The following is a 27,997-nucleotide window of genomic DNA, read 5'->3' as shown; positions in this document are numbered from 1 at the left end:
TTCACCAATATCAACAAAACAAATCGGTAAAAGTTTTACCGAAACATCAGATGTCAATTTCTGAATTTAGGTGTGTATGATTACAAAACTTAAAATAACAAATTATGGTTTAAGATGATGCTGGTTAGTTAGTGATATTTTGCAATGTTCATATGAAAACAACCGTTCATCATCCATCTCAGCAAGGCTAAATAATAAAAAAAAAATGGAAGATCCTGCGCCTCGGAAAATTTTTGAAACTGATTCTCGGCAAAAATACGTTTGTTAGCTTACCTTTGGCAACATGTTTGCCGAGTTTTAGCAAACAAACATCACCCTTGCTGAGATCTCGTCGAAAAAGATATTTTTACAGCGCACGGTGGTGCCAACCTTGGTACAAGGTACCTTGGTATTGAAAAATGCCAAGATTCGGCAAATAAAATTAAGAGTGTATCTCCTTCATACAAACATGTTCCAGCAATAGTGGTGCAGTCAACTCTTCCTTACTTGATATTTCATATCTCGATATCGAGTTAGAGAACAGAACCATAGTGAAAGTTGGTTTTCATGGCTACCTCGATGGTCCTTTGGATAACAGCTGAGAGAGAGAAGTGACAGCTTGCTTAGATTGCGAGCTCCCAAAAGTCAAAGGAACCTGTCACCAACTGTCACTGGAAAACTGCAGATTCAAAGGGCAGAGCGTGAAAACCCAGTAGAAGCATTAACCTAAGAATGCTAATGTCGCTACTGTTCGTGTTACCAACATCTAGTTTGCCACGCGCTGACAGCTTGAATACCGGTCCTCAAGGTGTCAAATCAATTTTAAAATCATCCACTACAACATGGCATCGAACAAACAATGAAAAGATACAGTTAAAAGTGATAATAAACTAATTAAGTTTTGTGAGAACAGGGCCATTAGCGTTCTACTACTAATATTTCTATTGAAAAACCGTCAAAAATCAAGTAAACGTAATTAAAAGAGATTGGGCAATATTGTATGGAGTTTGGAGTTATGGTCCCGGAATGTACACAGATGAACTATGTATCATTTGAAAGCCCTAAATGAGACTAAAAAGGTGGATATGGGACCAAAACTATTCATCTTGGAAGCAATAAGTTATGTGTGCTGGAACCATGTTAGGAGGGGCATGTTTTAGGTGTTTTTATGTTTTTTGCACGTAGTTTCGGCGATGATAACTCACCTTTCTGACAAACATTTGACCGTGGGATAAAAGTAATAATATAATCAAGTGTGTAAGTACTCACCATATCACGTGGATTGGGGAAGAAGGTCTGCTCCACTAGCGGGAATGCTTCCTTTCCGAGACGTCGCTGCAGTTGTAGCAGATGTGCAAACACCCATGGTTTATCCTGTGAGCGAAAGAGATAATAAATACAATAAAGAAATTAATTTACAACGATGACATTGAATAAACTATTCACAAATTCAGAGAATATCATCCAATCGGACTAACATTCTCTTTTCATAACATATGATAGTCACTCTTATTGCAATGAATAGTTCTAATAGGGTAAACTGTGCGGAAATAACTAATTGAAAAAGCGAAGCAGGACGTGCGATGCGGTCATTTAAAACCCTGAGGCTACCAAGCAAAAGCCAATCTTTTATAGCACTTGGACAATTGTTCGGTTGCTTTAGATTTTTAAACTATGTTCCAGATGCTTCGCAGTTGTAAATTTACCAATATCAAAATAACTTAACGCTAGGACCTATACTAAATCATCGATTTTAAGATACAATAATAAAAAAAGTTTATTTTCAATGCATTGACCTTGTATTTATAATTTGTTTTGTTCATAATTATCATAATTGATAGTTTATTTGCTGAATCAAGTGCTCGGAGGCGTTACGGAACAGATTTTGTTGTGTAGTAAAACAGATTTAAATCATTAAAATGTTAATTATTTAAAAAATTCCAAGCATCAAAATTGCCAAATGCCATAATAATTATTTTAACTTTTGAGTTTCATTTTTTTTTGCAAAAGTTTAAATTTTTTTATGGAAAACTGTCTAATTAAAGTTGAAACAAAATTTTGTCAACACTTTAAATACCACTTTATAAGTGGTGAATGGTAAGAACAGAAATTAAAGGCATAAAAAGTAGAACTCGCAATAAATAGAGAGTACAATGGTGCACCAAAATTCGTACAGGCTGTGCACTTCATACGAATAGTTGGCGTACTGAATAAAATATACAGCTTTGATTAATTTCTCATGTGTATGGATTCCGATCCAGCACGGCATTTCTTAAAAAATATGTGTATTAAAATAATACTCCTAGGTCATTTGGCATAAAATCGTTTTTTTCCAAATATGATGCAACCATAATTATAGATATATAATCTATTGATCTAAAACTTAATTAAATTTCACCAGAATGCATAGGCTGTTCTTTGGGGCTATATTTTTTTTTGAACATTGATCTACTCAAGTTATCAGCGAAAAGAAAAATTAGTTGATTCTGTACGCAATTTTTGATGTCTTTTGGTTTTTATTATGCCGCAATCATTTTAAGCGTTATAAGATAAAATTTAGAAAGCCTAAACTACCGTGAATCGCAAGTCAGTCCCATCTGCATTTTCGTCAAAACTGAGTTGAGTTCAGTTTTTAACATATTTTCCAATGCTCTTTCAGCTGCACTAATAAAATAGTATGATTTGTTCGGAAAAATTCAGAAAAAAACAGCAAGTCAAATTGTCCCATAATGAAAAGTAACATTACAGATCTCCGCACCGTATAACACAAAAATGAACCGTGTTTTGATCATCTTTATATTTTTCTCGGAAAGATATCGTAGTGGAAAGCAAGTTGTGAAAGTTTTATTAAGATTTGAATATGTTCCAATCCTCTGGAATTTTTTGAATATTTGTATGGTAAACGAGTTTGAAAACTTTACAGCTTATTTTCTCAATGTCTAGTTTTACATATGGGAATGACTTGCGATTCATGGCAGTAAATGTTATACAATTTTATATTTCTTGCTAGAATTATTATTACTTTAGAACATTGTTAGAATGATTATTTCTTTAGAAACTGCTAATATTTCAAAATATTTTGTTTTACAAACATGTGATCTCCTTTTGAGACAAACCGGAAATTTTTTTTATTCGATCACAAATTTTCCCTTCTTTCGATAATAGACGGTGTTTTTGATTTACACTTTCAAAATTAAAATTAATATTGAATCGTTCAAGAAGTTTTCCACAAATATTTTTGTTTAAAAATTCATTCGAGAGTTCTGTTTGATCTTTCGACCTTGACACTTGCTCCTATGGGAGCGAGCGACGAGGGCAGGATCAAACATGTCGCGCGTCGGTCTAGTAAGTGAAAAAGTGGCGTGATCAGTTAGAGTAAATGAAAAGTGCCACGATCGGTTAGTTCTGTCTGATCTTTCGACCTTGACGCTTGCTCCTACGGGGGCCAGCGACGAGGGCAGGATCAAACATGTCGCGCGTCGGTCTAGTAAGTGAAAAAGTGGCGTGATCGGTTAGTTCTTTTTGATCCTTTGACCTTGACGCTTGCTGCTGGGCAGTGCGTCAAGAAAGCCAAGTTTCTTTTTTCCTTTTCGGGTCGCGCGCCTTTTTTTTCTGAGTGCTTTTATGTAGCCGAGCAAACGAGTGAGGCTGAGAGTGGATTGTGGCTGCACAGTGAAGGATAAAGGATCAATTGGTGAGCTCGTTTCATGCTACTATTTCTAATCTATGAAATATGTTTGACTGCACATTTAATCGTTACAATTGCGGGACGTAAATATGAATTTTCAACAAACTATGAATTGTTCGTCACTGTGAGTGTCGACACAAACTCTGATTCATGAATTATTTATGTTTCACATTTTTTTTTATTTTCACCTTTTACCTTTATTTTTGTAATAAAAAAAAAAACTTTGAATGGTTCGACACTACAAGTGTAGACTTGCGAAAAGTTCACTTTATTCAACAAACTTTGGATGGTTCGCCACTGTAAGTGTTGGCATAAGAATAAGAGTGTTCTACGATGTTCCAACTAACCAAGTTTTTTGTTTCTTTTCAAATAAGTAAAATATAATAACACATGCTTTCGTCCTGACAGCTGTAGGAATGTTACATTTAGGTATTTGTTCAACAAACTTTGAATGGTTTGTCACCTAAAGTGTCGGCATAATTTTCCACTACATAGAAATTGTTTATATCAAATGAAAATATTATATTTACAAATAAGCATGTATATATCTCACAAATCATTATTTATCATGGTCTAATCGCTTATCAAAGTGAATCCTGTGACCCAACGATCCTTCCCATTAACAAACATCCCTCCCAGTAACCTTTGTGGAGATGCAGAGGCAAACACGGTCTCCAAATAGCAAAGGTTACACACTAACATTCCTTCCCCCAATCCCACCTGACTGCAAGGACGTGGCCGTCGCCGTTATTGACCCTGTATAAATAGAGGCACTGAATTATGCACATTGAAGAAGATTATGGCCAATCCCAGCCAAACTTCTAGTTGATTCTTTGTGCATTTTCACTGACTTCGGTCAATCACGGAATAGCAACCATTGATATGTGTAGTCAGTCTAAGCTAAGCTAAGCTAAGCTAATATTTTTGTTTAAAAATTCATTCGAGTTATGCTGTGAGAAGATTTTTAATTTGCTTTCGTATGTAGGATTTTTTTTCAATATACTGCAATAATCAATTTTTGGAGTAGCGTTTGATCCTTCGACCTTGATGCTGGGGCGAGCGACGAGGACAGGATTAAACATGTCGCGCGTCGTCGCGTTAGAGTGAAAAAGTACCGCGAGTTTCAGTAGGAGTGAATGATCCCTTGGTAGTGTCGCTTGCCCCTGCGGGGGTGAGCAGAAGAAGTAGGATCAATCGACAAGCTTAGTCTTGAAGAAATGAAAATCGTTGATTTTTGTGTTTTATTTCTATTGTACTAATAATAAGTTCTCTTTCAGAAAAGATCAGGTAAATCCAAAATCAATACATATCATTATTTTTATTACTAAAAATGCTCTAAATTGTCGAATTGAGCTGATCCTTATATAAACCCTACCTTTCTAACACAATCTTCCTATCCCGTGACGCCACCCACGATTTGTACAGTCGTTAATGCTATGCTATGCTGCAATAATCAATCTTTGAATTAGAGATTTCAATATTTTGCAGATACATTTACGCTGCTTTTATCCAGTCATTTTTATCAAGTGTTACGTCCCAACTGGGACAGTTGTTCTATGATCGTTCTCTTTATTATTAACTGCGAACTATCTCTGACAATTCACTATTTTCATATATCACAACAAGCTCAAGGATACTATATGTTCTGGGATGTAAAGGAAATCTTTATTCCTAAAAGATCTTCCACCAGATCCGTTACGAGTTTTATTTAGTTATGCTCCCTAATGTCACAGCATTTTTTGACATCCATAGCTTGGAAAATCTCTGAACGAACACCACGCTTGTTGAGTACCTACCAAACATTTTTGCTATGGGCTCATTGGTGTTAATCTCGGTAAAGGATTCAAAAAATGTCGATATTCATTGTAAATCACTCATTATACCAAACGGCCATTATGCCAAACCACTTTTTTCCAAACGGGGTACAATCGTTGCAAAGATTGATTTAAAATTTTTCCGAACAGTTGAAAAGAAATCCTATATTCATGTTAAACTAGATGAAGATAAATAAAATATTAAAATATACACCGGGTACCCCCGCTGGTTTGACCACATTTAATCTGAACAATTTTTAATCTGTACCCCGCTAATTTGCACATCGTTCAGATTAAAAATGGTTCAAACGTCATTTAGCTCATGGAACGAAGTAAAGTGAAAAGGAACGCTGTTGAACGGAACGCAGAATCCAAACAAAACAGTGAAAGAGGTAACCAGAAACACGTTTCTAGGGTGACTAGATGTTCAAATTAAAAATGAACCCCGATGGTTTGCATGAGGTACCGTTCAAATTAGCGGGGGTGCACGGTAAATAATTTGTATTTGCTTTAAAACAATGGTAGATTTGATAACCAAAATATTAGCGTTTGATTCGAGGTTAGGGATAATATTTATATCCTATTGTAGGAAAAGTTATTTTAGGTTTTCAGTTGTACCGGTTTTATAAGTTCACTAGTTTGGGAAATGCAAAAAATGTATTAGTCTCTGGCAACCGAGAGAATGGTGTCTATAATCTAAAGTGCATTGTCTATTTAAGCCATTAATTGAACATAAAATGCTATTACATATTGTATGTATATAATATCACATAAAAATGCACATTATTTACCTGGAATTGATACAACGAGTGCAATGAGTTGATGCTCGGCACGCCACCGTATTTCAGCCCAAGAAGCGTTGACCGATAATCCTTTGCTCCATCACGCGGTGCCTGGCGAACCAGGATAAAGTCCGGACGATAGGACTTGGGCTGTTTTGAACTACCACGATTGAATGACACCAGCGGACCCGCATCAGCATTGGCAGTTAATGAAATTTCTCGGAATTCCGCTTGCTCTACCCGAATGTCGTAATCTCCGTGCAGGCGCTTGCCTCGGAAGTATTTCGACCAATCCGTGTTTTGGTCGTCTAATACTAGCAGTGTGAAACATTTGTCTTTGTTGAATGGCTGCACACGTGCTGCGCTGGAAACGGCCGCTCCTGTGGGGGAAAACGAAATCCATTGGAAGTATGTTAATCGTCTACTTTCTTGGCATATAAAATATAACATATTAAATGTTAATTTATTATTATTATTATGCCATAATAAATATCTATTTAAAAATCAATAAATTTTACGGAGCTTATATGTTAAAAAACCCTCAGTAAAAAACTGCGAAAATGCTACTCAAAATCGAGATATTCAACTTCTCATTTAGAAGTGTTGCCAATTGCCTAAAAATTGTATCATACATAGAACATGATGGGTCCACTGTAGTTCCGCTGAAAATTTAGTTTACCATCCCGATCAGAATGAAATATCAAACCTTGGTTAAGTTATGATTTATTATCATTATCGTATTAAGCTATCATAACGAAATTAGCTATTGAAAAGCTAGTTTTCTAGAAATATGATTGTGTGTGAAGATTCCGCAAAAAAATCAAAACTGGTTTGACATTGGCATTGAACACCATTGCGATAACATTGTTTGATATTCATTTGTTATTCAATAACTTGAGCCCTTGAAATTTCTCCACAATGTTCTGTTTGACGTTCAGTATTTAGGTAAAAATGCATCGAAGCCAAACCTCGAATTTTCAAGAGCACAAATCTAGAAAACCAGACAATCATTTGCGCTTAAAATTGGTCACTCGCTGGTGGTGATCAATCGATCAAATTCTTAGAGCGAACGGTTGACTAGTTATCTAGATTTGTGCTTGCAAATTCAAGGTTTGGCTTTGATGCATCTTCGGTTTGTTACCACACTGAAGGAAAAATCCGGTCGCACATTGAATGATTTGTAATTCACATGATTATAAAACTTCACATCCCTCATTTGGAATGACTATGAAAGAATATGATGTATCCACTGTCTGTTGAACAAATACAACCCAAATCAGAGATGAATTTAAGATCACGACGTGGCTGATTTTTTACACCCCCTCCCCCTCGTAGCATTTAGTCACAAATGCTGATATCCCCCTCGGAAAATACGTAGCATATTAGGGCGGTTCAAAAATTAAAATTGTTTGAGAATTCAATCTCCCTTGGGGCTCTGCACAAAAATCGCTCTCTCTTTTTCACCCCTACACAGAATGTGTAAACAACAAGGCCAGTAAACGTCAAAATCCCATGTAAAATCAAAACAATGCAGAGCACCATATGTTTTTTACAATCCTTATCATAAAAATAGTGTTCTGTGAAATTTTCAGCTTTCTAGGTGGTGATTTAAAGGTGACCCAAAGACAATGTAGGTTTATATGGAAATTACCATGGAGAAATTTTGAGAAATGTTCCAAACACGCTAATACTGTAATGTAAGTAGAAACTTATCATCCCATATTGAAAACTCATTCTTCAAACCTTAATGAAGGATGTTGCTAAAAATTTCACAGAACATTATTTTTATGGTAAGGATGGTAAGGGGCATATGGGAGATTGGATTTTCGAACATTTTTAAAATTTGAATCGCCCTAGAGTATATCAAGCCCCCCCCCTTCATTTTATTTGTTTTCCTAGCGATTGTTTTGATTCCAAGTTTAAATTTAATTTGTAGTACTTTTGTTATTGTTAAAACGTAGAACAAGTTTATAGCTGAAAATGTAGAAATAGTTATTTATGCAACAAGTGGCATCCATGTGTAGTATCATTTCAGTATTTTTCAATCACATAGGCTGCGACGTAATATCTACGAATGTCACAAATTTTCTTGTTCACATCATACAGACCCATATTCCCTACTGGAGGACAGAACAGATAAAACCGCGTACAGTAGCGGGATCTGCTGCCATCTCTACGAATGCTGGACTATCCGTTTTCAAACAAGTATTGTAAGATCGTCAATCATTAGAGAATGCAGTTCGTCGAGAATGGATTATTCTTGGTGTCCATGCAAGATGCCCTGCTTCGGTAGAAGGGCGCATTCGAGCACATCCGGATGCAAATCGAATGCACCACTTCCGAAGATAGATGTCCCGCATAGATTCTGAGAAAAATCCAACTTCGGCGAGAAACCTATTCCAAATTTTTGTCACGACGGCAATATCATCAGTCTTGCATCTGGATCGCACATCAGATTCAGAATCAGATGCTGTGGCAGAATAGACTGGGATATTTGGCTGACCCTTCCCAAACAGTACTGGAAAGTATCACTTTTCTGCCCCGAAAGCAGTGCTGAAAAGTAGCACTTTTCAGCATTATTTTTTTGGTAGGACAAGCAGGCCATTATGTAGTGCATATTATCAATGAAAAGTTGATTGATTTACAACAGAATCTCAGAAAAGATAAAAATCTTGTTTGGATTGATAAAACTACCAGCAATGAGTAAGGGTTTATCATAAGAGGATTGTTTTTATTATTCGTGGTGAAGAAACAGATTTTAGTGAATATGATCAACAAAATTCCTTAAATTGGAATGGATCTCCGTCATTATTCTCTAAATTTAAATACATTCACCAAACAGTTACTAGATAGAGAAACAATACCAATTGTAATATTTGGAATGTTTCAAAAATCAGCTATTTTTATACAATCACCTTTATTTCATATCATTTTTTATAATCACCTATTTATATTTCAACTAAACTTCATCATCGTCACCCATACTGAAATATTTTTACACAACTCATTATGAAAAAATGAAATAATTCAAATGCTTTTTTGCTGAATTACCGAGTGATTTAGAAAACTTAATGATAGAACAATTAACATATTAAGGATAACACTCGATTATGATGTCCTCATTATCATCCAGGCTTTGCCATCAAGGGCGTTGATATATCGATACCGTTAGTTGACTGAGTGGAAATCTTCTGCAACATTGAATGCACTGAATAAATATTTTGTTTTGCTATAATAACGTTAATATTTGTCTTAAGGAGCATATTATATTCTTTTGGGGAAATAAAGCTCCAACAGAAAATATGAATTAAACTGCAACGGTTGATGCTATATCTTGTTAACAAACAATGGACAAACAATATTTTCCAAGCCGATAAAGCATTGATTTTCATTTAACTTACTGAACTTTATTTTTTTTCATACTCGGTAAATAGGCCTTGGCCAGGCTAAACGGTCTTTTCTTCGCTTGTCAATTTTTTTTTGCCATTTTCAGATTTTCTGAGGATTCCAATTTAGGACTTTATTATTTGTTGCGCTATTTGCAGTTACAAGTTACTTCAAGAGCTGGTGTTCAAGTATCCAAATTCAAGAATCTGAGATTTCCATTTGCGTATTGATGTTTTCTTCCTTTGAAAATCGCTAAATTTCTTGGGGATTCAAGACATTGTAATCGTTGCGCTGTTTGATTTTTCAAGTTGATTCAAGAGTTCGTATTCAAGTATCCAAATTCAAGAATCTGAGGTTTTGATTCGCGGAATTGGAGTTCTCTTATTTTGGAAATCGCTAAGTATAATTTAATTTTATTTTTTGTTATTTTTTCTTCTATTATTTTCTTTTTTGTTTTACAGATTTTTCGAATTCTTATTATGGAAACTGACGGAGGTGAAGGAGATGTAAATGATGCTTCTCATTTAAAAGAATCCCTTCCTTCGAAACCTTTCCGTGTAAAAGTTTATCCATCAACTTTTGCTGGCCCATATGTGGTATATTTTTGTAAAAAAGAGAGACCCATAAATGTTTATTGATTTCTTCAAAGGTTTATAAAAACTATAAATCTGTGAAAGAAATCAAAAAAAAATCTCTCGATGAATTAAGAATTGTTTTCAGTTCCAGAGATGATGCCAACAGTCTTTTGGAATCTAAATTGTTTATTAACTCGTATCGTGTATATGCTCCATGTGATTATTGTGAAATCAATGGAGTTATATACGATGAAGATTTGAATTGCAATGAAATTAAAGATCATGGTTTGGGAATTTTTAAAAATAATTCTATTCCACCTGTCCAGATTTTAGAATGTAATAGACTATCCAAATTATTTTTCAATGGAAGTGAATCAAAATATGTAGCTTCAAATTGTATCAAAATTACATTTTCTGGTTCTGTTTTACCAGATTATGTAATGATTGATAATGTAATATTTCATGTTCGACTTTATTATCCAAAGCTCATGCATTGTGAGCGTTGTCTACTTTTTGGTCACACTGCCAATTTTTGCTCAAATAAATTGAAATGTTCCAAATGTGGAGATTTGCACTCATCATCAGATTGTAAGAAAAATTCTGGTGTTTGTATTTACTGTACAAAAAAAAACACAATACCTTGCAACAATGTCCTATATATATTGAGAATCAAATGAAATTAAATCAAAAAATAATAAATAAATATCTTTTATCATATGCAGATATTATGAAATCTTCAGATAATTTGTCTACCTCCAACACCTTTGAAATTTTGCCAGATAACGATGATAATAATTTTGGAAAACAACAGAATTTCACTTACAATCCTCCCACTAAACGAAAACGAACACATATTAACTCATCAAAAAATAATGCAATTGATTTTGAACCTCAACCATCAACTTCCTACAATTCGAATTTCCCTGATCTCAAAAATTCTGCTACGCAAAAAAATATTCCTGGTTTTCAAAAAAATACTGCTTCCTCAATTAATAATGATGAAAAAATTAAATATAATGAAAATTCAAATGAGAATGGAGCAATTCTCGCTGAAACCAGGCCGCCATCGGCACCCATCGTTAGAATTCTAATTTTATGTCACTGATCGCTAGTTTTCGATAAAATTTAAGGGTGGTCCATTCTGTTTTCTCAAATTGGTGGACCCCTCGTACGTCAGCTAGCTGAACCGTTTGCGAAAAAGCCCATTTTTTGATAATATTGGGTAGGGAATGGATATAGCTTTCATTTGAAATCGAAAAAAAATTGGCGGCCATTTTAAATTTGGCCGCCATCTTGAATTTTGATAGAAAAATCGTTTTTTCACCATTAGCGCACCGCTAGTTTTGAATCACCATCAGAAATCTGAGGAAAAATTGCGTAAGATAAGCCACAGAAACTAGGTGAGCAATGGTATTTACCCTATCAAATGAACGATTTTCTAAATCATGTTCTACGATTTTGATGCATATGACGAGTGCAATCAATACAAAAACCATTTTTGTACTACAAAGAAACAAGTTTTCAATCTTTTGTGTTTTATCGAGTCGAGTAAGAATATTAATACTATTTTAAGTGAAAAAATCGGGCGGCCATCTTGGATTTTGACGCCATCTTGGTTTTAAGTAGTAGAATGATTTTTCACCTTGTTAGCACTCAACATGTTGAACTTTAATGCTACCGTTACACTTCTTATTCTTCTTGTTTTTATTTTTCCTGACGTTACGTCCTTACTGGAACAGAGCCAGCCCCTCAGCTTAACTAGCTTTAAAAACAAATTATCAAATATGATCCAGTTCTACTAGAATTGAAAAATTTGCATCTAAAATATGTCCGGATTTCGTTCCTACATTCATCAATTTTAAAAACCAATCTTTTAATTATTTTCCTGATCTTTGTATTCCATTTTCATTAGATCACTTTATCATTAACTAAAAATACAGCCCCAGGTATTGACAATATTAAATTTATAGTTCTCAAAAAATTACCAGATGACTGTAAAGAATACTTACTTTCGATATACAATTCTTTTCTTTCTCAAAACATTATTCCTTTTGAATGGCGTTTTGTAAAAGTAATAAGCATTCTAAAATCTGGCAAAGATCCATCATTGGCTGATAGTCGAAGACCTATCAGTTTATTATCATGTTTACGCAAACTTATGGAACGTATGATTTTGAATCGCTTGGAATTGTGAGCAGAAAACAATAACATTTTTTCTTCTTCTCAATTTGGATTCAGGAAAGGTCGGGGTACTCGTGATTGTACCGCTCTTTTATCTTCTCAGATACAACTTTCATTCAACAGAAAACAAGATGTAGTTTCTACTTTTCTTGAGGTTTCTGGAACATATGATTCTATCTAGATTGATTTACTTTTCAAAAAAATGAATCATTTGAAAATTTTAAATTTGATTTCAAATTTCTTGTACAATTTGTTTTCTTTGAAAGTTATGCATTTTTTTCATAATGGTTCATCTAAAATTATCCGTTATAGTTGTTTTGGTTTACCTCAAGGATCTTGTTTAAGTCCATTCTTATATAATTTATTCACTTCGGATATGGTGAATGTTATTCCTAATGGATGTTATTTGATACAATTTGCTGATGACAATGTATTGTCTATTAGTGGTAAAAATAGAGAAATTATTGGTCATTTTATGCAATCTGCGTTAAACAATATTGACACTTGGGCTTTTGATAATGGGTTTACATTTTCGGTACCAAAAACAAAATATATTATTTTTTCACGAAAACATTCAACAATCAATATTACATTACATTTAAATGGGCATGAAATTGAACAAGTTTTTGATTATAAATATCTTGGTATATGGTTTGATTCGAAATTAAATTGGAAAAGTCAAATTTTATGTATTCAAAAAGTTTATTCTAAAAGAATAAATTTCCTTTGTATGATTACTGGTACATGGTGGGGAGCACATCCTTCTGATTTGATAATTCTTTATAAAACAACTATTCGTTCAGTCATGGAATATGGATGTTTTACTTTTGGAAATGCAGTTAAAACTCATTTTTCAAAACGTGAAAAAAATCAATTCCGATGTTTAAGGATTTGTTTAAAACTCTTGAATTCAACTCATACTCAATCAATTGAAGTATTAGCTAGTATTGAACCTCTTAAGATTCGTTTTCAAAAATTAAATTGCAAATTTATCTTGCAATGTTTTTCATATAAACATCCAATCATTGATGTTTTAAAATCTTTAAATGTAATTAATCCTATAAGTAAAATATTAAATTCCTTTATCTATTGTTCAAATAAAAATTTTATGATCAATTTTATTTCACTGATGAGTCTTTAATTCAAAATGTTGCTGGCTTTGGAGTTTTTAATAATCATTTGGCTCATTTTTTAAAATTACAAAATCCTTGTTCTATATTCATAGCTGAGCTAATCGCATTATATTTTGCATGTAACTTGATTAGACCTTTTACTCCGAACACATATATAATATGTTCTGATAGTTTGTGTTCTCTTCATGCGTTGAATCCTATAAACTTTAATTCAAAAACTCATCACATTCTTTTGGAGCTGAAATTCTTTTATAAGTTTTATATACTAAAGGATTTTTAATTAAATTTTTGTGGGTTCCTGCTCATTGTAATATTTATGGCAATGAACAAGCTGATTCTTTGGCTAAATTAGGTATTGCACGTGGAATTACTTATAATAGAGAAATTTTTGCTTCAGAACATCATTCAAAACTTAATAAATATTGCATGAATAATTGGAAACAATTTAGGAATTCAAGCGATAAAGGACGTTGGTGTCATTCCATTTGTTCGTTTGTTGATAAATTCCCATGGTTTAAAAATATATCAGAAAATAGAAATTTTATAAAGTTCAAATATCAAATAGAAAATAGAAATTTTATAAAGTGCAACTATCAAATATCACGAATAAAATCGAACCATTACATATGCAACAGTTATTTATATCGCATAGACATGAAGGATTCAAATGTGATTGTGGGAAATTTTATGAAGATATTGATCATATTGTTTTTGTATGCACCAAATTTACGGTACCAAGAAGTTAATTCATTAGTAGTTTGGAAACTTTATATCAAACTCCTCCTACATCTGTCCGTGATATCCTTGGAAGTAAATTTCATCCTTGTTTGAAATTATTATATAATTATTTAAATGAGATATCATATCGTGTTTGATTTTTACTGCCGTAATTTTCTTTGTTTTTCTTTGAAGAATTGAAATTTGAGCCATTTACCAAGACGGACTCCCCTTTCCCTTTTTCTGATCCAACGTTTCGAAAGATCAAGATCCTGGCTCTGTTATGGTTCAAACCGAATGCGCCTTTAGTTTATAAGATATTTGTTATAACGTTTTAGAAAAGATGAAGAGGTTTTGTGCCTTTTTGAGAAAGATCTCTTCAAGTGATTACTCAAAGGGGTTTTTCCCTCTTCCAAATTTTAGTGAAAATAAATAAATAAATAACTTAAAATTTGATTATCTATATAAATAAAAATGGAATGGTGTTTGTATGTCACGAAATGACTTACGAACGGGTCAGCGGATCTGAATGATTCTTTCTCCGTTTTGTTTGTCACGGATTCCGACGTGTTTGTGTGTATAAAAATCCAAGGATATTCACCGGGAAAGCTGAAAAAACGAGAGTGAACGGAACTGTCATTTTGTATGGGACAAACCATATCATTTTTCAACAGCCTACTTGATGGCAAGACGAAGTTTGCCGGGACCACTAGTTTACCAATAAAATAGTTTGGACACGAATGAAATATAATACTCACACACATATTTAACCTTTCAAATAATCTGTTTGATTTTGCGTTTTCGCAAAGTTTGGCGAAGCTACCCGAATTGATAGTGGTGAGTTTCATCCAAAGAATTCCTTTTAATTCCAAAAATCTCTCTCTCCGATACCGTTTTGATTCATATTACGGACACTTAAGGCCTCAGGGAAGTATAACACAGCAAAGAGCATTCAAAATAAATCATTCTGTATGATTCCTCAGCGTTATCGAGCGCCGAAAACCCTTAACTTTTGAATCGTGGGTAAAGAATACGCTTCCGCAACATGAATAATTTTTAATAAATCGAAATGTATAGCCTTTTGATGATTCTTATTCCGGACGCGTCCCCACTTTTGCCTCATATTCCGGACACTTTGATTCGAATTCCGGACATCTCATGAAAATGATGAATAGAATAATCAAATCATCAAATGAAATTGTTAAACCACTAAAGAGACGTCTAATGCAGTTGTGCATTATAAATTTGCATAGATATTTATCAAAATAGCTTATTAAAACGAGTCTCGAAATTGTGAACATTCGAACGGCAAAAATTGAAACATTTCGTGTGAAACGTTTCCCATACAAAGTAGAGTGTCCGGAATTAAGAGCTGTCCGTAATATGAATCAAAACGGTACTTTACATTGCGACAAACTTCGCATCTATTGAATTGTATACCGTAATTATTTCCATAAGAAATGATATTTATATAAAAGGAAGAAATAAAATACATCAAGTACAGTTGAAATTGTAAGCCTGAACCCGTCTCGCGTAGCGTTATTTCCTCCGTTCACATTTCCGTGGCTAATCGGCGTGCTTTTTTCGTACCTAAGAGAACCACATACTATATCGCCAAAATCTACGGTTTGGAGCGCTATTCAAAAAGCGCATGAAATCGACAAAAAAAAACAATACAGTGTAATGTTATTATGCGAATTCCCCAAACATACTCACCAATAATCGAAGCGCCCTGATCACGTGCTGCACCGGTTAAGCTTTGGACACGCTGTAGTAGACTTTCGCGTGACTTTGCAGGGCTGGATGGTGCACTGGTTCCACGCTGGGGCCCTTTCCCGAAGCTCAGTGACAGTTCGGGTCCTCCGGTGGGAGGTGCTGATCCTGGAACCGGCCCTGGCGAAACGGCCGAACCGGGTGCCGGAGGCGGAGGAATGTTTGGTGGTCCACCAGGCATTGGTTGCTGCTGTAGAGGGGGTTGTGGACGTGCTGCTGGTGGTAAATCTTTGGGATCGACATCATCACACTCAGAAGACAAGTCTCCCGAGCTGAATCTACCAGGTAAAAAATCACTATAGAGTAACACAGTGCAACAGGACAGAAGGGTTGGATAGAAAATGGCGGATCAATATTATCAGATTACACGTTTCACATCACATCGATCATGTAGCGAGAAAAATTGAGAAATACAAGAAAATATAGAATATACGTTTATAATTTAATACTACATACGCGATTGTTGTAATCGCGCACAATGAAATCAAAATTATAAATTGATATTATGAAGATTGTGCTTGGAAGATCTGAGCTAATGGTCATTAACAAGCATTTTTCCGTTCAATAATTTCCACCAAACTACACTAACTGTGCAACTGGAACCACAAAGACAGTCGACTGTGTTTGATTTAGGGACTGTCCATTAACCACGTAGTCTTTTCCAACCCCATCCCCTCCCTCTTGTGGTTTGACCATACAAAAAATTTAAAATTTGTGTGGACCGTGGTCATTGGTCAGACCCACAAAATAAATTGTATGGCGCGTAAGAAATATCAATGAGCTTGAGCTTGAGCTTGATTGGTCGCCCGTGGTTGCTACTTCAGTATCGCCAGATCAGCTGCACTAACACAAGGAACAGCCTTTTGTATCGGTACACTTGGAGTTCACCTCAGCATACAGAATCGCAAATCGACCACGTTTTGATCTATGGGCGGCACTTCTACGACGTAGCCAACGTCAGAACCTATCGTGGCGCTAACATTGAATCCAACCACTACCTGGTGATGGTGAAACTGCTCCCAAAACTATCAGTCATCAACGATGTACGATACGGACGCCCGCCTCGGTACAATCCAGCGAGACTGAAACCACCAGATGTCACCAATGGGTACACGCAGCATCTTGAGGCAGAGTTGCCAGATAGGGCGCATCTGCTGGACTGCTGGAGCACAGTCTAAGCTGGCATTAACGACGTTGCCGAAAGCATTGTCGGATACATGGAAAAAAGTTCAAGAAATGATTGGTTCGACGAGGAGTGCCAGGAGGTTTTGGAGGAGAAGATTGCTGCGCGGCAATGTTGAAGTACGCGGCTGAACGTGGAACGATACAGACTGAAACGGTAACAGCAAACCCGACTATTCAGGGACAAAAATCGCTGCCTGGTAGAGATGAAATTCCAAGAGCAACTCCATGCTGTACGGTTCTCAAGAAACGCGGAAGTTCTATCAGAAGCTCAATGGAGCAGTAGCACAGCAGACAGTGGAAACCAACCAGCACCCACAATGGGGGAAGTTAAGAATGCAATTCATCAGACAAACTGGAGTGTGTAAATTATCGTGCAAGCACAATCCTAAACGCTATCTACAAAGTGCTATCCCAGATTATCTTCCGTCGCCTATCACCTATAGCAAACGAGTTCCTAGGATGTTATCAAGCAGGTTTCATCGACGGCTGTTCGACAACGGACCAGATCTTTTCCATGTGGCAAATCCTCCAGAAATGCCGTGAGTAACTAATCTAGGTCCCTACGCACCACTTGTTCATCTGTTTCAAAGCGGCATACGACAGTATTAACCGTGTGCAAAACTCCATGAAGATCACGAACAAACACGCCAGTTCATTCAAATCCAACCAGGAACTACGACAGGGTGGATGGACTCACGTGTCTGCTGTTCAAAATTGCGCTTGAAGGTGCCATGCGGAGAGCCGGACTTATCAGTCGAGGCACAATATTTACGAGGTCCGGACAATTTGTCTACTTCGCGAACGGCATGAATATTTTGGGAGAAATTTGTTGCAAATTTGTTTACCCGTCTGATACGCAAAGTCAAGCCAAGAGTTGAACTGGTGGTAAATGCGTCAAAAATTAAGTACATGCTGGTAGGTGGAACTAAACACAACAGGTCCCGTCTAGGAAAGAGTGTCACGATGGATGGGGATACATTTAAGGTGGTGGACGAGTTCGTCTACCTCGGATTAAACTGACGGCCGACAATAATGTTAGTTGGGAAATACGGAGGCGCATCATCCGTGGAAATCGTGCATATTGTGGACTCCAGAAAAAACTCCGGACAAAAAGGATTCATCTCCGCACCAAATGCACGATGTACAAAACGCTCATAAGACTGGTAATCCTCTATGGGCATGAGACGTAGACGATGCTCAAGGAGGACTTGCATGCTCTTGGAGTTTTCGAACGCCGGGTGCTTAGGACGATCTTCGGCGGCGTGCAGGAGAACGGTGTGAGACGGCAAAGAATGAATCATGAGCTCGCCCCACTCTACGGTGAATCCAGTTTTCTGAAAGTACCGTAATCCGGGGTAACATTGATCATTTTTTTGAATATTTCCTAAATATTTTGTTTGAAAATGCAAATGTTGCAAGTTTTATATTTTTAAAATAAGTACTGCCACCCATAGCTTGTGACTATTGTAAGTCATTCGTCTAATTCACACATTACTTTTCAAATTCAATTTATTCTATTAAAACTAAGAAAAAAAGATCAAATAAAAATTACACTAAATAAAAAATTAACACTAAGAAATTTATATGATTATTTACATTTAATCCCTCTCAGGGTCTATCCGGGAGAATCGGTTATCTTCTGGGCGGACTCACTTCCCACACTAATTCAACGAAATTTAATTCACACAACAAAAGAAAGAAAATAAGGGAATCGTAGCAAAATAAATAATTACACTCTAAAGATTATAAAATTCGAATTCATTTGTTTAGTTTATTTAGTAATTTACGGGAAATGGGAATAGGGTTATTTGGGATTTTTTGCACTGCACATCACCTGGCGCCGGATGGCGGATCATTTGCCGGTTGCCAACTGCTGGGGGTCTTGTCGGACGAATCGCCGTTCGAACACTCCGTGATGACCCGATTCAATGTCGACTCGAGCTGGGCACCGGGCGCACTTCTTGACGGGCGAGGGGTAGCGAACGGCCTTTCGTCGCGAACGGTTGAGGGGTGGTAGGCGGTTTCGTCGGTACGTTCCAGGGCTGATTAATCGGTACAATTATCACTGGTCAAAACCCCGCGAGGGCTGTAACTTTGGACCACTCGCGTCGCACAACACTTGAAACTTTGTTCCTGCGAAGAGGATTAACTTTCTTTAAATCAACTTAAGGTTTTAACGATTTGAACTTTGTTACCGAAAAGAGGCTTTTGCCTTCACCAACATTGGCTTTTAAGCAATTTCATGATGCTGCAAAATCTATGTCCGCGGAACATTTCCCGGGAGCGGTTTGTTTTTGCGCAGTTGGTAATGCGCGCCATGTTATTTTAGTGCAAGGAGGAAGGAATGACGATGTAGGGTTTTATGGGAGGGAATTTGAATTCAAATTTTATTTACAGATTTCATATTTTATAGTAAGGGAATAGTTATATACAAGTATTTACAACTTTTATAGTAAGGGGATAATTATTAACAAAAAGACAAAATATAAACAAAGAATAAATATTTACATAAGAAAAAGAAGAAAATTAATATTGGGACCTATCTCAGAGGTAACACTATATACTGCATTTTGTTGTTTGAAAGATTTAAGTATGTTTAAAAAAATGTTTTAAGTGATTTTTTGATTTAGCTGATATGGGGTAACATTGATCACCTATGTAAATAACGTTCGGTTATATTGAAAATATCGTTACTTACTTAAATCACGGCCCCCGCAGCCGAATATGAAAGCCAAACGCTTACAAGTCATTTACTTTTTGAGTTAGGCTGATACAAATATTAAATTTCTTTTATGTCCGAGACCTTTTGGAAGGTACGAGGGGGGGGATAAAAATAAATAAGGAACAAAAAAATAAAAATGAAAAAAAAAGTTATTTTATCGAATTTTTATTTTTAATGATAGTTGTTAAACTGTTTTTCATCGCCCTCTGGATCATTATTTTACTTGTTTTTTACTTTGTAAATTGAAAAAACCTAACTGATGTCAAAAAAATGATGAATCTTTTTTTTTTCTCCCCTTCAAAATTTTCGGATTTTCGAAGGGGGGGGTGACATAAAAGAAAATTAATATTTGTATCAGCCTTATTTTAAAATTAAAAACAACTCGAACCACGGAATACGCCTAAAGGTAGGCAATTTCCTAAGGGAATTCTATATTCTTTACAGTAATTCGTTAATGTTGCTCAATTGAGCATATTTATGAAAGTTTTGACAACGGAATCGTGTTCAGCGATGCCATTTTTAGTAAGAACCGCATTTTCCTTGCTCATATCGTTTGCAGAACTTATGTGAGATATGAATCTTTGGTAATGTCATCCTTACCCATTGAAATCATTGTTTCGAAAAGTTGACAAATTTACGGATAATGTAAACGGAATTTTCGCAAAAATCCCCACTTACATTAGTTTATGAAAATGAGAAAGAGAAGCACCATTCGTGATTTGGAAATGTTCCATCAATATAGGATGATACGAACTTTTTACGAGATGAGTCATTCCGATCAATGTTACCCCGCTGATCAATGATACCCCGGATTACGGTAGCTAAAACTGGAAGCATACGCTGGATTGTCTAGGAAACACCGCAACATGTAGTTTTGGGCTGCCCAATACTCGCGGAAGTGTAGAACGAAATGCTCGGGAGCACCGACGGAGATCTAATCCCCATCAGCATCGTACAGAAAATGTTCCAACACGTAAGTATGGGGCACCTGCTATCCGTAATTCTACCTCCATTGGAAGCGTAGGACTGACCTTGGCACCAAACTGACCAGCATCGAGCTAACGGTCGAGGTAGACTAGGTCCGACGTCGGAGACTAGTAGAGTAGACCGCGAATTAAAGGGTGTCCACGATGAAATTGCCACACATAAAATTGATTAGCAAAATTCGAGTTTTCATCCGATAGCCATCAAATTTTCAGGGATTGAAAAATAACTATTAAACTTCATTTTACCATTTTACTCGTATTTTATTTACAGTCCATACGCAAATGCCCGCACCTTGGCCTTAACCCTGACCATAAGATTCTGCACAACTTGTGAGTCAACCGTTTTTTGCATGTAAACCCATACTTTCTTCAGTTCCTCGACTATCTTCACTACCTTAGATCGTTTAAGAAGGTGCTGCTTCATAATCGCCCAGTACTTCTCGATGGGCGGAGCTCCGGAGTGTTGGAACGGTTGAACATTTTCGGCACGAAATTGACCTTATTGTCCACATACCACTTCAGCACGTCCTTGGAGTAGTGGCTTTAGGCCAAATCCGGCCAGAAGATTGTTGGGACGTTGTGGACCTTCAGGAGAGGAAGTAGCCGCTTCTGGAGGCACTCTTTCATGTACACCTGCCCGTTCATCGTGTCTTGGGTCACGAAAGGTGCACTCCGCTTTCCGCACGTGCAGATGTCTTGCCAAACCAGGAATTTCTTCGCAAATTTGGACATCTTCTGAGTGTGGACATGCTCCGGAACGCTGAACTTATTCTTGGCCTTGAAAAACAGGTTGCCGGGGATCTGTTTGAAGTCGGCTTTCACATATGTTTCGTCGTCCATGATGCAGCATTCAACTTACGTCAGCATGTTGAGGTACAACTTCCTGGTACGGGTTTTGGCGGTACTGGTACTGCTTCTCGTCGCGATTAGGGGCCTTTTGTACCTTGAACGTTCGAAGCCCAGCCTTAGTTTTGGCCTTCTGGACAAAATTTCAGCTTAGGTGCAGGTTCTTAGCCACATCTCCAACGGAGGCGTTCGGGTTTCGGTTGAAGGCCCCAACTACGTGGTTGTGATTTTTGGTGTTATACGGAATACTTTTTCCTTCACTTCTGAGCTTCCGATCGGTGGTCAGTCGTTCCTCGAACCGCTTAATCACTCGCGACACCGTGGAATTCGCGATTCCCAACGGTTTAGCGATGGAACGATGCGAGAGATCCTTGTTCTCGTGACGAATGCGCAAGATTTTATCACGCATAAGCTGTTCTTTTGGCTCCATTTCCGCGAGTTTTGATCACAGGACTTTAACACTTGCAGGATGTAAATAATGCACTATGAACTAAATCCACCTAAATTTTCATTAAATTCTACTCAACGGTTAAAAACTTAGAGCAATTTCATAGTGTGACAATTTCATCGTAGTACCGGCAAATGGTCGCTGGAAGCTTCCCTCCACCGAAATTGCTGGACGGACCTCGGCGTCTGCATGGTTGCATCGATACCAAAGATCTTCCGCCGGGGAATCTTCGTCGTAGTACGGTAGGTACACCACCGGGAACTAAAATCTGTATAAAAATAATATATGTGAACAGATACCGATTGATTCCCATGTTTCGACATTAGGTTCTACATAAATCAATTGAGTTTGACATATACCGTAAATCGGGGTAACTTTGACAAAGCGAGACCCACAACATATTAAACGAAATAACGAAGTTTCTGTTAATCAGTTAAGAAAAACGAATGCAAAAGTGAAGAGTATTAGTATGACACTTCATGTTAAATATATTTTTGTTGGAATCAAGTGCATTTGAGTATTTATATGCAAGTATAAAAAAATTACAGATTTTAGCATTTTTGCAACGCTTACAAACAATCTGTTCTACGATCACTGTTTGTTAAAGTCAAAATGAGTTCTTCACTAATCCATGACAGCCTAGTTATAGTAGAACATGAATTTGGTCTCAAATCTCTTAGCGAAAACCTTTTTTTACAAACTGGGACCATTTTTGTAATCTAAGTCAGAAATTTCCATGCATCGTTAAACGCCTAGAGGTATGCAACGCTCTATAAATGTTCCGTAATGCATTCAATATAGTTCGATTTATACTCCATTATCAAAGTAACCCCAAAACAGGAAACCGACTTTCGATTATTTGAAAAATTGTTTATCCATTCAGGATAAATCTTTTGGCAATCCATCAACTGCAATCGATAGTTAGGATACCAGTACTTGTTTTAAAAATAAAAATTATAATTCTTTGAAACAGCATGCATAAATATTCAAGTTTTCTTCGAAAAAACTATCAAGGTTACCCCGTTTTACGGTACCGTAAAATGGGGTGTTAAGGGATGAAAAAAAGTTCAACGTAAATTTCGAGCAACTTCTGGTATGTCAATAATTGAACAAAATACAGTCCTACCTTTCTCCCGGCGTGTATATCAAAAGCCAATCACAATGATGACAATCATATGACAGATTTCAAAGATAACGATGAAAATGTGTGATTTTTGACAGATATGCAAAATGGGGTGTTAAGGAATTTGAGTTTTGTAAATAAAACTATATTTTGCCAACAGCAAAATATTACAATTTTAATTAATCTTGTATCAACCTTATATTTCATAGGTTTTGTGCAATCTAAAGCTGATATTACTTCTGTATAATTCAAGTTGGAACTCCTGAAAACGTAAACTGTTATATTTTGACTGCTTAATCTCTCATACATATTAATTCTACTTGGATGCACGCTACAATTGTCTTGAAATGATTTTTGTACTTATATGCAACAAGATCATAACCTAAATATTTGCAGTTTTTGTATTCTGGAAGCTGTGCAGAACAACCTTGTGAATGACCTGAAGCATGAATAGGGGAAGTGTTCAATTTGCCCTATATACATATGAAGCATCACACGGATTTAAGTGCAACACCCAGTGCACACTGGTCCAGGAAACTAATTTAGGCGGACATGAGGTTTTCGTCAAGATTTATTGATTTTAGAGCCATAGTTTATTCTGAGAATATGTTCAGAATTTTCAGTACTACAAAATGTATGGAACAAAATTTTTTTACGGTGATCGCAAGAGTGACGTATACGCCAACTTTTTTATTTTAACGAATCGTAAGTTGGTATGTTCAGCAAAGTTGTAGCATCGATTAACTTGGAAGCTTCTGCAAGAAATTCATCGTCTTTTCCTCTACCAGTATTTGATCTATTCCTAAGCACGATCACCGGGTTGGAAGTCAACATAAGCCGTATAAAATACATATACAAAATTTACAGTCCGATTGGATTCTGTGGCATGATTTTCCCAGAATCTTCTGATGGATTTATTCCGCATTTTTTATGCTTCTTCGACGGCATGCCGGACAACATCACTCTATGCGAAAGTAGTTTTTGCACCGTTGGAGAGAGTACATACCAATCGTAGAACTGGCGATACTAACAGTACGTTTCTGACAAAAACTGTTCAAATGCCTCCTCGTTAATCTTCCGATTAAAGTTGACTACTTTTAAAATGATTGAGATCTGTGAAAAGAAGTTATTACAAGTGTGGAAACGCTAACAAAAGTGCGCAATTGAATCAAATCGAGTAGGTGTCTTCGGGAGACTTATTCTTCGTAAATCGAAGAATAAGTGTTCTGCAGACACCAACAGGATTCAATGCAATCCCTCACTTTTATTCACACTTTCGGACTGATGAGGCCGCACTTCGCAGTCCAGTAGTGAAAGAAATACACAATATCTACTTCCCGTTAAAAGCAGCATGCCGTGTTACGACCATTTGAGTTCCTACCAACTGGAAGAGGTTCGTACAGTCTCAGCCCTAACCTTCCTTTGAGGGCTTTTCGTGGCGATCCTTTAGAATGCTGTTACACTTACTGATACGTCTACAACTATTGCACGGAAGTGGTGTTATCCGGCATGCCGCGTTACCAAAGAAAAACATGAAACGTGGAATCCATCAGAAGATTCTGGGAAAATCATGCCACAGAATTCAATCGGACTGTAAATTTTGTATATGTATTTTATACGGCTTATGTTGACTTTCAACCCGTTGATCTTGCTTAGGAATAGATTAAATACTGGTAGAGGAAAAGACGATGAATTTCTTGCAGAAGCTTTCAAGTTAATCGAAAACAACTGAAAAACGATGTACTTTATATTTCTATATAAATACACGTGTTACCTTTGGTTTGATATGCTTAGGTAGCCATGACTTTTGTGAGTTGAACATGTAGGAATATTCAATAAATATGGATTTATCTCATATCGTCTATTAGTAAAATCGATTTTAAACGAGATAGAAAAATATCATCTTCTCCAAATTTTGCTCACAGGTACTTAAGAGACTGCAAAATCATTTGGTGGAAAGATATATTTTTTTGAGGTGCTCATAGTTGAGATACAAGGCATACAAAATAGCTAATTTTAAGATGAAAAACTCAAATAACATGAAAACCATAAGAAATACAACTTTGGTATGTTCAGCAAAGTTGTAGCAAATGATAAGTATAAAAACTTTGTAGAACATAGTAGGCCAATAAAACTAAAATATAAAACACTTAAGAGCAAAAAACGATTTTTTATTAAAAATACTTAATTATCTCGGCTCTGAAGCAAAACCGAGAAAAAGTTTGTTCGGCAAAGTTGTTTCTATGATCATTTGCTACAACTTTGCTGAACATACCAACTTACGATTCGTTAAAATAAAAAAGTTGGCGTATACGTCACTCTTGCGATCACCGTAAAAATTTTTTTGTTCCGTACATTTTGTAGTACTGAAAATTCTGAACATATTCTCAGAATAAACTATGGCTCTAAAATCAATGAATCTTGACGAAAACCTCATGTCCGCCTAAATTAGCTTCCTGGACCAGTGTGCAGTGGCATGATCGGAAAATGTTAATGAAATGCCTGTTAATCTAGGACCTAGGTAGTGCTTAAAAGGATCAATATCTTCAAAACCATTTTCAAATTATGGAATAAATCTTTTTTCCAAAAATTCTACAAATATGATTGAACGATTTTTAGAAATACAGGTCACTTTCCATATCTCGATATTGAAGATACCATCGAGCTACCTCCGTTACAGAACACAAAGCCAGTGCAACTGCGATCCAAGGAACCATTGAGGTAGCCATCAAAACCAACTTTTACTGTGGTTCTCAATCTCGATATCGATATACGGAATATTGAGTAAGGGAGAGTTGACTGTATTATCAAAAACAACCCCACTTTTACATTATTACGTTTCCACCTAGGTTTTCCTACCAATTTTACATAAATCAAGATATTTGATATTTAGTGACTCGCGAAATAGACCCCTTAATTTTTACATTGCAAACTTACTTCACGGAATAAGCCAAAAGTATAGTGAAATATGTAACAGCATAAATCTAATGAGTTTACTTACTTAGAAAAGGTAGAATAGATAATCCCTTAACACCTCACTTATTTTCAAAACGAGACATTTTTCATAAAAATACTTAAAAATATAAATCAGTCCATGTGTTCTTAAAAACACATTTTATGGTAAACAAAAATGTGTTGAACAAAAACTAATGAATTACTTAGAGCAAATAAGACGATGCATATATCTAGACGTTAAACGTTATTTGGGAATTTCTGACTTTGATAAGAAAAATTGTCCTAATTTGTAAAAATGCTTTTCGCTAAGAGATTTTAAAGATGCGTACCGTGCAAAAAAGTTTTCAGTTCAAAATTTCAAAAACCGTGAAAAAAAAATAACATCATTTCTCGACGTTTCATGCAAAAATAAGGTTTTGGCGAAAAAAAAATGTATGGAAACTTTTTTTGCACGGCCGTGTAAAAAAAATCCGTGCGAAAACAGAATCGGGTGTACTAATATTCTTTACTTATATCAGGCCTGCCCAACCTTTTTGAACCGCGGGCCGAACCGCAGAAACAATTTGGTGTCGCGGGCCACATTTTTAAACGTACTAATATTCGCATGAAATCTGACAAAATCAGTGAATGAAGTAAACTTCATTTGAAGAAATCAATAAACAGATAATTACCAATAAGCTTTCTGCTGGATATTGTGATTTTTTTTTTTCAAAATTATATTATATTCCTGTAGCTACAGAATTTTTACCCCAGAAATTTTGGATTATTCGACTTTGTATTATTAGCATGACCCGCGCATGACATGTGCTAAAATCCTAATTAAGCTTTTACAAAAATATTGATCAGAGTGTCCATAATTTTTCAAAAACCGTGCCTAGAATTCCTTCAGAATCTCACTCAATAATCATTTCGAATGCAACCGTGAAATCCTTGAAAGTGCTAAAAAGTATTTCAGAAGAAACCTGCTTAAAACTGTATTATAAATTCACTTAAGGTCCTGCCAAGTTCAACATAGCGTTAGATTGTAGTCTTACCCAAGATTTTAGAAAATTATGTATTCGTTGAAAATTCTACCTGAAGTCTATGAAATCTTGGTTAAAATTCTGTAAGAATCTTTCCAATTGTTATCTAATTGTCCACTTGTTATCCGTGAAAGTCGTGGCTAGAATTCTTCTTCATTTTTATAATCCTGTCCAGGATTCTGCGTGAATAACGCCCAGGTGTTGGTAAATATCATTTCCAATATTCTGTGAGAATATTAGGCAATGATTCAGTGAAATTATGTTTGAAAATATAGCCTTTTGTCCATAAGTTTTTTTTAGCCTGCATTTTTTAATGCCGTAGAAAGTCATGGTAGAAACACATAGGATTTGATATTTAAAATTTGAATCATTCACAAAAATTAAGCATTTAAGAAGATTAAAAAAAAACTAATCAAATAATTTCCAAGCTAAAATATTGGCTGAAAATGAAATAGTCTTGGTATTTTCTAACTTCAGGTTGGTAGAATAGTCAACAGGCCAAATATGAGAAGAATCTTCGAACCCTCCGCGGGCCGCACAAAATGAGGTCACGGGCCGGATGCGGCCCGCGGGCCGTACGTTGGGCAGCACTGACTTATATAGTCGTTCATCCTAATTGATTACTGGCATTTCATCCAAGAAATACCGTGAGGTGGTTCCAGGGAGATAAGGGTCTGAGGC

General features: G+C 36.0%; 1 protein-coding gene across 1 annotated transcript in view; it reads right to left on the bottom strand.

The window, feature by feature from the left end:
• Window positions 1-27,997, bottom strand: part of LOC5565053 (synapsin) — a 169,063-nt gene that overhangs the window by 99,803 nt on the left and 41,263 nt on the right. Inside the window, exons 5-7 of the mRNA XM_021849534.1 lie at window positions 15,973-16,307; window positions 6,273-6,643; window positions 1,249-1,353 (exon numbers count right to left, since the gene is read on the bottom strand). Coding sequence (XP_021705226.1) covers window positions 1,249-1,353; window positions 6,273-6,643; window positions 15,973-16,210 — 714 coding nt within the window. The 5' untranslated portion in view covers window positions 16,211-16,307. The remainder of the gene's footprint in view (window positions 1-1,248; window positions 1,354-6,272; window positions 6,644-15,972; window positions 16,308-27,997) is intronic.

The sequence above is a fragment of the Aedes aegypti genome, chromosome 1, assembly GCF_002204515.2.
Source record: "Aedes aegypti strain LVP_AGWG chromosome 1, AaegL5.0 Primary Assembly, whole genome shotgun sequence".
Taxonomy (NCBI): Eukaryota; Metazoa; Arthropoda; class Insecta; order Diptera; family Culicidae; genus Aedes; species Aedes aegypti.
The sequence above is the reverse complement of the archived record's forward strand: the minus strand, read 5'-3'. Positions and strand labels throughout refer to the sequence as shown.